We start from the raw sequence: 15,062 nt of genomic DNA on the forward strand, positions 1-15,062 counted from the left end.
TGAATGTGGGGTGGTAAAGCTATGGGGCTCAGGGGGCAGGCACAGAAGGGAGCACAGACAGGAAGAATTCCTCCTGTGGCTTTTGAACGCAGACCATTCGTTGCTATGTGGGTCTGAAGAGCGGTGAGCAGTCACCAATCCCCTCCAGAGACTTAATACAGCGACAGTCAGCATTCGCACGAGGCAGTGAAAGCCCCAAGAGCCAACAAAATGGAGACTAAAAGCAGAGCCAGCCAAAGGGTAGGTAACATTGAGAAAGATTTAAGTGGGAAGGAACGAGGAGGCTCTCCAGACCAAAGCGGGGAGGCAGGCGGAAAGACAGCAGGAAGGTCAAGAGGCTTTGCGGCCGCCAGACTAGTGATGGTCCAGGAGTCAAGAGAGCTGCCTGGAGTTGGTAAATAGGAAGTCACATGGTGCCCTAGGCTAGAGCACTTCCCCTGGGCTGAGGAGGGTGAAAGCCAGATGACGAGCAGTGAGAAAGGACTTGGCAGACGCTCTCGCAGGAAGGCAGGCTGGGATAGGAGGGAGAGAGACGGGGTGAGAGCCAGGAGCGGATGCAGAGTCAGGGAAGGGTGTCAGTGTGTTTTTAAGATTCAAATCAAGCATGCTGCTGGGCTAAAGGAAACAGAGGGGCTGGCATACAAGGGTGGGCATGAGAGAGATGGGAGGGAGGGTCCCCAGCAGCACAGAGCATGGGATCTTCAGCCCCCTGCTGCCTACATTTAGTGGCAAGGCGTGCACACACACACATCCATGAGAGTCTACTTTTCCATGATGCAAGAGATGAAGAAGTTCAGCAAAGGTAGAGGTGGCAGGGAAACACCCCAGAGATATGAACACTATCAAGATGGAGTATTGTGTCCAGAAGGGACAAGAGCCAGGAGCAAGACACACCACAAACAGCGACAAATGGGAGGGGCTGCTGAGGGCCAGAGCAAGAGCGAAGGGAGACAGAGAACTGGTTCAAATTAACGTTTTGGGATGAAAACCTGATATTTCTCCTTTCAAAGCCATCAGTTCATTCTTACTGAGGCCCCCATCTACCTTAGTACTTCACTGCAACAGCGGCTTGCAGCCCAACACATCTGTAATAATCAAGTCTTCCTGGACATAGTCTAACGAGAGCATACCCTCCCTCCATATCTAAAGCATCCCCTGCTCCCTCGTCCTGCCTCTGGACAGCCCTTAGCCAGGAAACAGCCACCATACAGAAAACAGAAAGAAAAACCCGCACTTGCTCTGGGAAGCAGCCTCCAGGACGTCCAGTTTGACTGACAACCACCGGATGGGCATTCATTCACTCAGTACTTGCTGAGCATCTCCCTGGCTACAGACAATGTCCCAGGTACTGGGGACAATGCTGTAAAATAAAGGTCCAAAGCTTGTCAGTGGACAAGAACACCTGCCAGGCACGTTGCAAGTGCGGGTATTCACAAGCATGGTAGTGAAGACACAATCTCCGTCCATTTTACCAGTGCAATCAAGGCTCAGGAGAACCTGAGCCAAGCTTCGCTCCCTGCTGACTTTCAGTCCGGAGTTTGGGCTCAGAGAATTTAACACCTGAGCTCTGAGATTCTTGAGGGGGTGTAAATTACCTATGGATCTTGCTAAAATGGAGATGCTGATTCCATAGGCATCACCTAGGGAGGTGAATGTCTAAGAAACTTCCTAGTGCTTTGGGACATGTTGCCAGCCAGTCTACTGTGCCTATTCTCCAGACTCACTAGTCTCTCCCTCACTTCCTGAATGACTGAATACATGAATAAGTAGGTAGGTGAGTGGGTGGAAGGGTGGGTGGATGGATGAACAGATGGGTAGGTGGAAGGGTGGATGAGTGGGTGGGTGAATAGATGGGTGGATAAACAGATAGGTGAGTAGAAGGATGGGTGAGTGGATGGAAAGATGGATGGATGGATGGATGGACGGACGGACAGACGGACAGACAGACAGACAGACAGACAGATAGATAGATAGATAGATAGATAAACGGACAGATGGGTAATTAGAAGGGTAGATGAGTAAATGGGCAGATGGTTATCTAGATAGAGGGAGGGAGGGGAGGAGGGAGGAAGGGAGGGAGGGAGAGAGGGAGGGAGGGAGGGAGGAAGGGATGGATGAACAGACAGATGGGTGGACAAATGGGTGGATGAATGGGTGGATAGATAGATTGACAGGTCTATCCCTGAGCCTTCTATTGTCTGTAGACTTCCGGTCTTAGCACTTCTATTTGCATAACTGACAATTTACCTCAGTTTCCCTGATAAGCCTCTGACTTTTCTCAGGGAGAGTTCTAAATACCAACAACTCTGGTGACTTCCTCCTGAGGAGTAGGTCCTTCCCCATCCTGGGGAGACATGAAGACTGGACTTGGCTGGTCCACTCTGGAGTTTCCTCCCACGCTGCCTCCCACTAGCAGACCTGAGAAAAGCAGGTAGGTGCTTCTGTCTGCTTTTCAACAAGCACTAAATCTAGAGGAGTGGGAATTCGTACACAAGGAAAACTGAATCAGGCTTCTAGAGTGTCCTGAACTGTCACCTAACAGATCCAGGCTGGGGGAAGGACTTGGAGTTCCCACACCTCAGGGCTTGTGTGAGCAGCTCCGGAAAGCTAAGCTTGCCCAGTCTCCTCTGGGGGCTGCACATCTCACTAACACAGCTGTCACCTCCAGGATGCAGTGGCCTCAGGAACGGGGCTGGGACTCATAAGAAAGGTGAGGCACAGGGGCAGGAAGTAGGGAGACAGAGTGAATGGAAAGGCAACTGCCAAGACAATGATGACCTTCCTAGGTTCCTTCGTGGTCAGGGTCACAGGGATGGGACTGCTTTGTGAGAGGGTAGAAGCTGATCTTCAGTAAACTTTCCTTCCGCCCCTGGGGAGCTGGATCCCTGAGTGGCTCCTGGACAGGCACAGACAGAAGGTAGGTCAGGGCAAATGCATGAAAAAATGCAGGGATTTGGCTTGCTCCTAGATACTCATTCAGAAGTTGAGAGAGACGGGTTGGGACTTGATGTCTTAACTGAAAGCTGTGAACTGGCTGAGCCTATGGGCTTTTGAAATAACAAAATCTCAAGTCCGGACTCTCCCTTCCTGCCTGTACTCGAACAAGTAACCGATCTTCTTAAGCCTCAGTGTACCCAAGTCCAAGAAGACGCATTTCTTTGGAGAGCTGTAAAGTATTCGGGAGAAAGGTGCAGTCCTCAGCACAAGAGTTCTGTCAGGAACAGTTCTGGAGAAACAGTAACGATGCAGAAACAGGGGTGCAAATGTAACAACCCCCAAAACAGCCTGCTACTCCAACATCCAAGCCTGTATCCTTGGCACCAATTAGTCACCTGCTCATGCTTGAAGAATCTGCAAGACGAAGGCAGCCCAGGGCAGCCACCCCCCCTTCCTCGCTTTGTTTAGCGCTCCCTGGGCCTTGGGTACCTTTCAACTGTCCTTCAGGGAGTGAGTGAACTTGGTTTGAAATGGCATTTGCATCTGTGTCCCCAGCTCAGGGCCACTTGGTTCTCAGTTAATGTTCTAGTGTGCTCTAGCCCTCGGGACATAGGCAGATGGTGCAAGTGAAGGTCTTAAAACCCTGCTAGCTGGCAGAGCTGTTCCGGCTGAAGAGGGACTTGAGGAGAGGCCAGAGAAGAGGTCCTGGGGTCAAGTTCAGGAAGAGGCTTGGCTCTGAGGAACGGTGAGGGTTGGGTAGAAAGGGAGACGACCTCCACAGAGACTGAGGGTCTTGGTGTCCAAGGAGGAAAAGGACTAGGAAAGAGGAGTACCAGAAAGGAAAGGGGGGAAGGGAAAAAAAGGGCAGGTCAGAAACCAAACTGAATGGTACCCATGCTCGCTCAGATGAGGTTGCCTATGCAGTCTCCCCACAAGTGGAAACCGCGAAATGCCTCTAAACCAGTCCCAGCAGCCTCCAGCTCTATTGTCATTTTTCTCTGGGGATGAAAACTTTGTGACACTGACGTGGAGGTAGCACAGTGACCTAGGATCCAGGAGTGGCTTTTATCGGCTTCTGACAGCTCCTTCAGGCCCAGGAGACTGGGGCACAAGGCAGAGACATGAGACGTACGGGGTCCTCTGAGCTTCTCCCAGCTCCCCTCTCTCTATAATCCTCTAGGTTCCCCCAGCAGCACCTGTGTTCACCAGACCACCCTACGACCCCCTCTCTTCCTTAAGCCCGCATTTAATTTTGTTGGATACTTAACCACGTCAAAGAGAAAATTAACTAGCACAGGGCACAATTCAACATCATTAAAAACACTTGTATTTGAGCTACCCTCACTGGCATGCATTTATCCCTTATCTGCCACTTACATTTAGGTGGCTACCACCTTTTATGTGAAAAATGATGCCGTGAACACGCGTGAGATTACTGAAGCCCATCGAAGGGCCTGGGACAGTGCAGGCCCTCAGTAAATGCCTTCAAAAGGCCTCTATTTTCTCATATTCTCTAAATGAAGCCCCCATGGATTAGTTAATTTTTTCTTTAACTGGGGGTCTTCAAGAAACAAAGCCTTGAGCCAGAAGGGGGAACTCTTGGAGAATCTGAGAGTGCAGAATGGATAGGAGGGATCTGGGACTCTGTAACACAATGGGCCAGGTGGGACTGGGAGCCTGTCTTGTCCCCAAGCTCACCAACACACCCAGATTTCTTGGCTCCTGCCTTCCTTACAACACTGCTGACAATGAGGTTGTAACCCAGTTGCTATAATGCTCATTTTGGCATGCAAGAGGCCCTGTGCTCAATTTTCAGCTTATAAACCAGGCATGATAGTATATGACTATAATCCCAGAATTTGAGAGGTCAAGGCAGATAGAGTAGAAGTTCAAAGTTATCTTACATAGCAAGTTCAAGACTAGGCTGGGACATATGAAACAAACAAACAAACAAAAAAGTGATGTGTCAGAATGAGTCAGAGTGAAACGCCTCTCTCCAGAGAAAGAGGTGGCAAACAAGACAGAATATCTTCAAAATATACAGATTTGCATATACAGATATGCAAATCAACCCCTCAAAATTTAAGAAACCATTTAATTTAGGGAGCTGGAGAAATGGCTCAGAGGCTAAGAGCATCAGATACTCTTCCAGAGGACACAGGTTTGATTCTCAGCACCACATGGCAGCTAACAACTCTCTGTAACTCCAGTTCCAGAGGCACCAGGCACACGTGTGCACAGACATACATACACGCAAATCACCCATCCACATAAAGTAAAAATAAGTAAATAAGAAGAGAGAGAGAGAGAGAGAGAGAGAGAGAGAGAGAGAGAGAGAGAGAAGAGAAATATCCAATTTAGCAATTTGGCTAGGTCTCATGGTATAGGTCTATACTCCCAACTACTTGGGAGGCTGAGACAGGAGAATCACAAGTTCAAGATCTGTCTGGGCAACTTAGGCAGATCCTGTTTCAAAGTAAATGTGAAGGAAGAGGAGACTGGAAATGCAGTTCAGTGGAGAGTGCTTGCCTAGAATATTAGAGTTCAGTTTTCAACTTTGCAAAAACTACTATAATTTTAATACATAATGAATAAATATAATATGCATTAACAAGTCACAAAAAGAAAAGGCCAAGAGCTGACAAGCAGATAGTAGACTTTCAACGTGACTAGTAATCGGACAATGCAACAGTCATTCAAACAGTGACATGTCACTTTGACCTCACACCCATGGCAGAATCAGGAAAGTGTTGGCAATAGAAAGTATTGAAGAGGATATGGGAAAGCAGAAACTCAGGGTACTCAAAGTAGAGCTGGTATATCAGCCGCTACAAAACACCATGGAAAAACAACAGAAAATCAGCCTGCTACTGGGGACCTCAGGCCCCCGCTCAGAATAACAGAATTATCGTCAAGCAAGGTCACAAGAAAGCATGTAGGGGATGTGGAAGGTACAAGGAGGTTCTTCAGCACTTTGTGCATGGTCAGAGATCAAGGAAAGCAAGGGTGGAGGATTGAGTGCAGAAAAAATATAAATAATTCCTGATGCAACAATGTCTCAGAAACGCAAGTCCCAGGCTAGACACACATAAGGAGCCCAGCGGGATCTCTTGCTCTGACTGTCCTGCAACTTGCTTTGTAGACCAGGCTGGCCTTGAACTCACAGAGATCCATCTGCCTCTGCCTCCCTGAGTGCTGGGATTAAAGACATCCAGCAGGATCTGCAAAACACAGGGTTGAGTAAAACAAGTAGGAAAATGGAAACGAGGAAATGTATAGGGCAATGTCATTTAGAAACACCCCGCCATATTGGATAAGGACCATGCGCATTTCAAGAAGAATGGTGAAGGATGGATAAATTTATCAAATAAATACATCAGGCAAAGTTGGAGATCTCAGCGTAGATCTTGTCTCCTGAATGGATGTGTTTGGGGAGTTCACAGAGTATTCCTGCCAGAGGTCAGGGGTGTGGGAGCTGCACACAGGAGATCTGGAGAGTTCAAGGTTCACAGCGTACTGCTGCCAGGGGTCAGGGGTGTGGGAGCTGCACACAGGAGATCTGGTGAGTTCTGGAGGGGATGAGTTCTTTCTTCTTTCCCAGTTATGGACTGACTTCTAGTAGACATCCATCGGAGGGGTGAGTTTGCTTCTGGCCCGTGGCAGAAGCCCGGCGAGGAAGAGTTCAGTCTTTCCCTGACCCCCTAGACTCCCAGGTCATCCTGCAGTGGTGGCTCTACCCTGTTAAGCTCTCCCGCCCAGTTATGAGGAGCAGTTGTGCTGGCTTTATAGCAGGGGAGGTGGGTGAGGGGTTGGATGCTGAGGTCCATCCTCACCCACTGCCCTGAGGACCCCAAGGCACAGGCAGGCAGACCATAGGCATCATTTCTACAAGCTCACGTGCATCAGTTTGATTACTAAACAGAGCTTACAATGGTAAACTTTTGAGTTCTAGCGTGACAATTCTGGCTTCCTTCTGTTTTGTTGATGCAAGAGCTTCTAAGTCCATCCTGGCACAGACAGGGTGGGCCTTACTGTTGCTTCCATTTTACAGGTAAGGAAATAGAGACCCAGTTAAAGAGAGGGAATTATTTTCATTATCTCAAGGCCATACAGGTTGTGAGAGGCCAGATGAAAACTAGAAGACTGGCTTGCTGATTCCTGGGTCATACAATGCCTTTCTCTTGGTCACTCTGCTGGGAACCAACCTTCTAGGATTGTACATACGACAGGAACCAAGAGGAAAAGAAACCAGGGTGTTATCGTGAAGGTTTTATGCTGGGACAGTTTAATGGGGAAAATAAACCATTACGTTTTCATCCCCTCCTCTCCATAACATATCAGACACACCCACTCATCCCAATCCTGCCAACCTCTGACTTTCTGGCCACCTCTGACCTCCATGTCACCTCAAATGACACTATATGATTGTCGATGGGACTCAAGCTGGGGCGGGGGTAGGGCAGGGAGGCAGGCAGCGCTGGAGAGACAAGCTCCCAGACGCCTGCCTGCATCAACTCTACCAGACCCACTCATCTCAGAAAGAGCCATCGATCAGGCCACACAAAATGCCTGCACGCCCTCTGATAATACACCCCACCAACAGTCTAAATTTCAGTCTCCGCTTTCTCCTTCCAGAGTTACAACCGTCACACTTGCTTACTTTCGATCAATAAATAGATGTCGCGACTTAATAGTGGGACTTACTCGGTTTTTCTTTCTGGAAACCTAGAAGACGGACACGATTCCCGTTTGGAAGTTTCTGGATCATAATTGCACTTAAGTGAGTCTGAAGGAGACACTGGCAGAGAAAAGGCCTCTTTGTGCAGCAATGTGAGCCCTAGACCACACAGAGAGTCTCAAATAAACTTCTAAGAGATATTTGGTACTCTCAGTAATTGACCTGTGCTATTTTTAACATCACAAAAAAAAATCCTTGTGATGATGATTCTGTCTCGGAGAGGACCAACATCCTTTTAGAGATCAGTTTTAAATTTTCCAATGATATAGCAACAAGTGATAGGTAGAAAGTAAAATGGGGTTTCCGATGGGAAAACTCTCCCCAGTAAGGAGAGTACAGAGTCAATGCCCCCTTGTCCACCCAGGCATTAAATGTTGATGGCCCAAATCAGACACAAAGGCGTTCTATGTACTGGACTTGACATGAGTGACCATTATACTCCTGGCTCACGCCAGACGCATTTCTCTGATATGGCTCCTGGTGGTGGTCACCCAGGACTCTCCCTGAAGAATGTTCTATTATAGTGGGATAGGGAAACCCACAGCATCTTGGGATCCATGTCATGTGGGAGAAAAAGGTGAAAATGAAGTCTTTGTTACCCTAGAAACTTCACAGTCCAGGCCAGAAGCTCACGGGGTCTTGGAGAGGAAGACAAAGTTCCTCCTGTCACATGACACAGGGTGACATAAGCGCCCATGTCAGAGTTCTCCCTAGATAGGAGCCTGACGTTTAAGAGTAAAATGACTTTACAGTCAGTCATCTCTGAGACATCTGTATGGACGATGGAGGAGCCTTGCTTTTTGATGACTACAAGTTTGGGATCCAGGGCAGAAGGATTCCAAATGATTGATACCTCTTGTGTTCCCTGAGAAAAATGGCATCTGGAGGAATGTGTAAGGGATCTCAAGTCAGGTAGACCTGAGTCCAAACTACGCCTGGGCCGCTGCTGTGCACACAGAGTTAACACATGCCAGAGCTGGAGCACATTAGCCCGTAAGTTCTCAGTGCACCTTGGCTACAGGTGTCACGTCCTGGCTGTCCACACAACTTTCTGAGAACCCCAGATAAAGGCACACAGCCTCCCTGGCGGGCCCCTCTGTCCTCCACGTTGCTGCTGGGACCCACCTTCCCCTTTAAGCAACACCTTCCGGAGGCAGGTACAGTCTGAGTCGGCTGCCCGAATAACTTGTCCCCTTGGAGGTGGGGGCCCTGTGCCTTAGCTCTGAGGATCAGCCTGATCTCCAACAGGAGCATGTGTTCTGCTGACTCCCGCTGGCCTGCCAGAGACAATGACGTGGGTAAGCCAGGTACAGGGGGCACTGCTGCCAAAGCCACCTGCTGGAGTCTCCAGGACCAGCAGAGCCCATCAGTGTTTCAGACCCTTTACAATAATTTTCCAGTCCCTTTGATTCAACAAAACCACACAAGCCACCAACCCTAGACAGGGCCAGCACTGCCTGCCTTGTTTTTTTTTGAACCCACAAATTAATTATAAATGAGACTCCAAACCCAAACACATCTTGGTGACCGAGCAGTTAGTTACCTTTTTTTAGACATTCCCCTGTTGGGAGCTAGGGGTGTTGAGGACTTGTTGCGTTGCTTCTAGAATCTAGAACACTAGCTCATCAACCTGTGACATTTAGTTGTAGAGCAAAAACAACGGGGAACGGAACTCAGTGTCTGTCACTGCGTTACCTCTACAAACCAGCTGGCTCTCTTAGTCCCTAGAACTCAGTTTTGCTTCATCAACCCCTGGGAAACTCTCCAAGGAAAAGAATATGAAGACCGTCTGCTGGGGGAGCAGCTAGCTGTCCGTCAGACACCAGCTCGATGCTCAGCAGACCTCATGCAGCTGGGTGCTGGGGCTACCAAGAGACATAAAACCCTGTCTCTGCTCCCGGGGAGCTCATGGGTCAGTAGCTGAGACAGACAAACACATTTCCATTTCCTTGGTACCACAAGAGAACACTGGCTCCACGAGGTGCAAGAGGCAGGCTGAAAGCCAGTCCTTAAGAAACAAGCAAGACAAAAAAAACATCAACTGCAATTCATTCCTTTTAAACCATAAAGGTGAGGACCTAGAAGAAAATCAGAACTCTTTACAGGTACGGTTTCATATCTGTTCTATTTGTAATCACTCCTTGGGGATGAAGGGACATCCCAGCCTTTTAAAAACACCGTTTCTCAATCCAGAGAAAAGTAGCTGTGCTTGAGAAGAACTAAGGGTGTAAAATTGCAGGCCTCAGTGGCCAGTGATGCAGAAGGTGGGGGCCCACCTAAGGCTCTGGGATGGGTAACTGTGAAGTTCTGGAAGGGAGATATGAGAGCAAATACCTTAGGAGGGAAGCACCAAGGTAAGGCGCCCCAAGGGCAGGTGGATGTACACGCTGAATGGACTGAGCGTTTCTACGAACCGGGAAGCCAGCAGACATATCTGGAGATGCTTCACAGGACATAGCTGTCTGGAAGCTTCTGAATAGTGTTAGAGGACTGAGCAGGGATGAGCTCATCTGGGGAGTGGGGACAGGGTGAGGAAAGTGAGAGCTCTGGGACACAGCACTTCAGGGAGAAAGCTGAGTGTTAGAGAGTGGGAGGCAACGAAATCTAAAATCCCAAAAGCCCAGAAAAGAGAGACTTCAAAAGAAGTGGCTCAGAGTGGCCAAGGCCACAGAGAGTGGGCAGGGGAAGTACAACGGGATTGCCAATGAGGAGGTGTGCACTGATCTCTTCTGGAATGTTTCAATGCCAGGCTGCTGGAGTGACTGGGAGCAGGGGGGTGAGTGAATATCCCCTTGGATATTGGGAAGGTAGATAAATGAGGTTAGGAAGGCCAAGTGTTTTATGGTCTGATGTGAAAGATACACTTGCTTACAGGCCAAGAGGAAGCAGGTTTCAAAGAGGGAAGTAGAAGGGGCGGGTTACCAATGAGAGGAGGGGAGGCTGGGGTCCAAGGGAAGTGACGGTCGGAGTGTGATGGGAGGCAGGCAGGAAAGATGAAATGGAAGGAAACAGGCATGGACGAGAAAAGCACACACACACTCGTACACGTGCCCCCCAAGTCCTCCTGTTCACTATATCCGGCAGCCCCCTAGCCAAAGCAGGTGCTCAATTCCCAAAGCATCTTTTACAGTCAACAGTGTGAAGAGATCCCAAAAGGAATGCCCTTCCTTCCCCCCATGCCTCACATACCACATCCTGCAGATCTGTCACTAACTCTGTTTCCAAATGTCTGCTTGACTGCAAGGCCAGACAGCGTGTGGAAGCACAGGAAAGCTACTGAGAGAAAGGAACCAGAGCTGCGCCTGCCAGAGAGCAGCTGCCCCTCCTTGAGACACACACACTCTCAACTTATATACCTACCCAAGAGACAACGACAAATGGGTCTCAAAAAGGCAGTCTTCCAGCAATGCTGAACCCTGTGAAGGCCCGGGTGAGTCGGTCTTTTTCTCTCTCCAGGGACCTGGCATACTCAAGGGGGCACAGACAAACCCAGCAAGAAAAACAAATTTGGCAATCCCAAATGAGTTCCAGTTGGCCGAGGCAGAGAGGGCCCTGGCCTGGACAACCATTTAATGGGCCCTACAGCACGTAACAACGGAGCCCACAGCCCATGTGAGAAGTCTTGGTGACTAGAAAGAAGCATTGGTATGAGCAGCCTCCGGGTGGGTGTGGGTGTGTGAGAGGCCAAAGCTGAGAGACAGGTGCACCACGGGCGCCCCTCTCTGGGTGTCAGTGGCTATGACTCTTTTGGTGAACTGAGAAAGTCCGGTCTAGAAGGGATAGACAGGCAGGACTGTTTTGGGGAGCCCTCCCTCACAGGGAACCCCAACATTGAATGACTATGGGACCGATGGCAAGGTCTGAGTTCACAAGATGCTGTAGGCCAGAGACAGCCTGAGAGTTTTTACCGTTTACTCACTGGACAACCATGGGTGGGGTGCACTTTCTAAGAAGCGGCAGGGTTTGGGGATGGCCCAAGCCAAGGCTTCAGAGGCTCAACCTGTAGTTTTAAAATACCAAGCAAACAAGCAACAACAAAAGCGCTACTCTATGCCGGAGGAGTGTCCCGGCTCCAGGCCCAGGCATCAGGTACTTGGGGTTTTCTTCCCCAGCGGATGTTAACATCCAGTATCCAGCGAAGTGAAAATGCAGCTCCAGGCATCCCTGCTTGGACTGGTCCCCTCACAGGCACAAGGAACTTTCTAGGTTGTTGCTAAGCTTCAGAAGGTGCCATAGGGAAAGTAGGAGAAGACCAGTTGAAACCAGTAACCTTTAGTGTGTCTGGGTTCACTAAAAGGTCCACGTGCCTCCCCCCCTCCCCACCCCTACTAACTGTAAGCTGCAGTCAGACATCCATCCTAAAGTCCCAGGACTCTCCGCACCTTTCAAGTCTGTCCCGACTGGCTTAACGAGACCGGGTCCTGCCACCCGCGCCACGGTTGCCGCAGCCCAGGCGTTCGGCTGCAGCAGGGCGCGGGAAAGGGCACTTTGGCGCGGAGTGGGAACCAGGCAAGGGGGTATGTCGCACGGACCCTGGTGGCGACATTCCCCTTCCTCCCTCCCAACTCAACAGGATCCTTGCCTCCACCACCAGTGGTTCAGCCCCTTCCAACCACCCCACATGAGCCCTTCAAGAAAGACTGCATGGGACCCCCAACCAGGGCGCGCGCCTACCTGCATCCCGCCCCCAGCCCGAACACCGAGGGGGCGGAGGGCATGTGAAGAGGGGGGTGGAGACCGCAGTCTCTGGGCTGCTTGGGCGGGGGCAACGGCTTTGGTCTGAGAAAATGGGCGGGGGCAGGGGAAGACCGACCCTGCAGACACGGAGGGGGCGCGCCAAGCCTCTTTAACCCCCGGGACGGGCGTGCCAGGCAGAATGGGGGAGCAAATGGGGGAGTAGGGCTCCGGGAAAGTTTATACCAGAAAAGCCTGGCACCTTGTGGGGCTGGGAGACTGGAGAAACTGAAGCCACAATCCAGGTGCCCCGCAACACGGGGAGGGGGATGTCTGTCTCCCAGGCCCCACACACTGGCCGGATCCGGCCAAGTTGCGGCTGGGCTTGGGGACGTCAATGAGGGTAGAGGTGAGGACGTGGTCGAAGATGGAGTGGAGGTTCTAGGCAGACAGAGGCGAAGATGAGAAGCAGGGTGGGTAATCAGGAGGAGGAAGCCAAGCTGGGGTGGGGGAAGGGACTGGGACCGCGTCGAGGTTGGGTGGGCTCGGGTGGGGCGCGCGGCCCGGCCGGACTCACCCGCGGCAGCCGAGGCACTGAGCAGCCCCCAACCCAGCAGCAGCAGTAGTGGCGGCGGCGGCGGCGGTGGCGGCGGCGGCGGTGGTGGCGGCGGGCGGCCCCAGCGACTCCCGGTGCCCGGCACAAGCGCCCAAATCCCGGTTTCGCCGCGAGCCCTCCCTGCCGGGCAGCCGCAACATCCCTGCTCCGGTGCCCGCGAGCGCGGCATGGCGCGGCCGGCAGCCCGAGGGAGAGGCTCCGCTCGCCGCCGAGGAGAAAGGAGGTCAGGAGAGCTCTGAAGCTTTTTTTTTCTTTCTGCTCCGGGAGGAAAAAAAAAAATCCCGGTACGCGGGAGCCCTGAGCTTCTGCGGCTGGAATGAACCAAGTGTCCGCCCGGCCGGGGAGAGGCGCGCTGCGCTCTCGGAAATGACTCGCTCCAATCCCGCTTCGCGGGGTTCGCGCCGGGGGGCGGGGGGGTGAATTATCCCCGGATTAATCACTCCGGAGCCGCTTCTCCGCCGCTCCAAATGCTGGGGGTGGAGGCACAGCTAAGGAAAAAAAAACGGGGGGGTTAGCTTCAGCGCCACCCGCACCTCCAGATAAACCACAAATTACATCTAAAGGGTTGTTTATTCCTATTTGTTTTACAATTGACCAGTTTCTTTTAAGTTCAGTCCTCCAGCTTTCATTTATAATATCAGCATTAATACAGCCCCTCCCGTACACACACATACACACGCATAGAGGCACACAGGCACATACACGCCTCCTCCACGCTTGAAAATGGGAATGCTGGCTGGGGAAAGGTAACCGAGAAAGATCGCAGTTCCCCGAGTCGTGGCTCTTAAAAGATAATTTTGGGTGCTGGCTTTGAACTTGCAGTCTTGGAGCTGGGGAGGACACGCTGTAGCTCTTCCCAGGAGATGGATGCGTGGACAAGGAGGGAGGCAGGGTTAAGAATTGAAGAGTGGGTGAAAGGGGTTGAAGGGTCCCTTTCACTCGGTCCAGGGCAGTCCTACCCCTAGCCTAAGAAAAATCGCAGGGTTGGGGCAGGGATGTGAGGTTGGGGCGAGGACTGTGTTAAGACTTACTTGTACAATTTATCCTCAAATTTAAGTGTCTGGGCCCTGCTTGTCCCCCACATCCTCCCAGCCAGGGTCCCAAATCAGATGAGTTTTCCCCAAGGAAGTGAATCCTTTTCTTCCCCCAGGTTGGGAGCAATTGTCATCAGACCTCAAGGGCTCAGGGTAGATTTTCCCTCACCCCATCCCCCACCACGCCTAGGCAACAGTCTCGGTCTGGTCTACCCAAGGCTGCTCTGCCAGTCACGATGGCTCCTTCGTTGTTAACGCCAAACTCTTGCCTAGGGCCAAGAGACGCTTGGAGAGGCCGGAGGGGACCACGAGCGACAAGGCTGGGGGAGGAGGCCCCGCCTGGCGCGCGCGCAGCGTAGAAACACCTGCCTGTGTACACCCCACCCCCTCTGCCAAAAGCACCCAGAGAGGCAGCTCTTGCGTTTAGGGAGTCTCGCAACCGAGTGATTTGGCTCAGGAGACAAGGACCACTGATGACAGGCGGCGAGGCCGGGACATTTCCTGGGAAGGACCAAGAGAGGGACTTCAGGGTTGACGACTTGGGTTTGGAGTGAGTGTGTGTGTATGTGTGTGTGTGTGTGTGCACGCGTGTGTGTGTGTGTCGGGGGGGTGGTAGTGAAACGAAAGTTGGCCAGCAGTGAGAGAGCCTGGGAATTTTCCGGGAAAGGCTTGCGGGAGGGCTTAGGGGTTATGGCCGGGATTGGAGAGGAGGGGGACAGGCAGGAGGATTGGACACTAGTTTCTTATTCCCACCAAAAACTTGCTCTGCAGAGCCATGCTTTCTCAGAGCGCTTGGTATGAATCTTTCTCCCTCCCCCATCCCACCCGTGGTGGTTCCGGTTTCCCTGCATGAGCTCATCTCACAGCTGGGGAGCCAGTCCGGTGCCCCCCCCCCGAAGTGGGCACGGAGAAGTCTCTGAATCTCAGTCCCCACCCCCATCACATTTGCTTCCCCTGGCCCTTACAGACACAGCCTCGCTGAGTGCCAAGAACCAACTGAAGCAGCCAGAAAGCCTCAGTGAAAGACCTGCTTTATGTGCCTGGGGCAGGGAGGAGAGGGCTA

At 51.6% G+C, this 15,062-nt stretch overlaps 1 protein-coding gene across 1 annotated transcript in view; it reads right to left on the reverse strand.

Annotated features, from left to right (window-relative positions):
- Csmd2 (CUB and Sushi multiple domains 2) overlaps positions 1-13,226 on the reverse strand; it is a 562,459-nt gene extending 549,233 nt beyond the window's left edge. Inside the window, exon 1 of the mRNA XM_085686610.2 lies at positions 12,927-13,226. Coding sequence (XP_085542736.1) covers positions 12,927-13,134 — 208 coding nt within the window. The 5' untranslated portion in view covers positions 13,135-13,226. The remainder of the gene's footprint in view (positions 1-12,926) is intronic.
- Positions 13,227-15,062: the final 1,836 nt, after the last annotated feature.

Source organism: Myodes glareolus, chromosome 3 (genome assembly GCF_982192425.1).
Source record: "Myodes glareolus chromosome 3, mMyoGla1.1, whole genome shotgun sequence".
In the NCBI taxonomy this organism is placed as follows: domain Eukaryota; kingdom Metazoa; phylum Chordata; class Mammalia; order Rodentia; family Cricetidae; genus Myodes; species Myodes glareolus.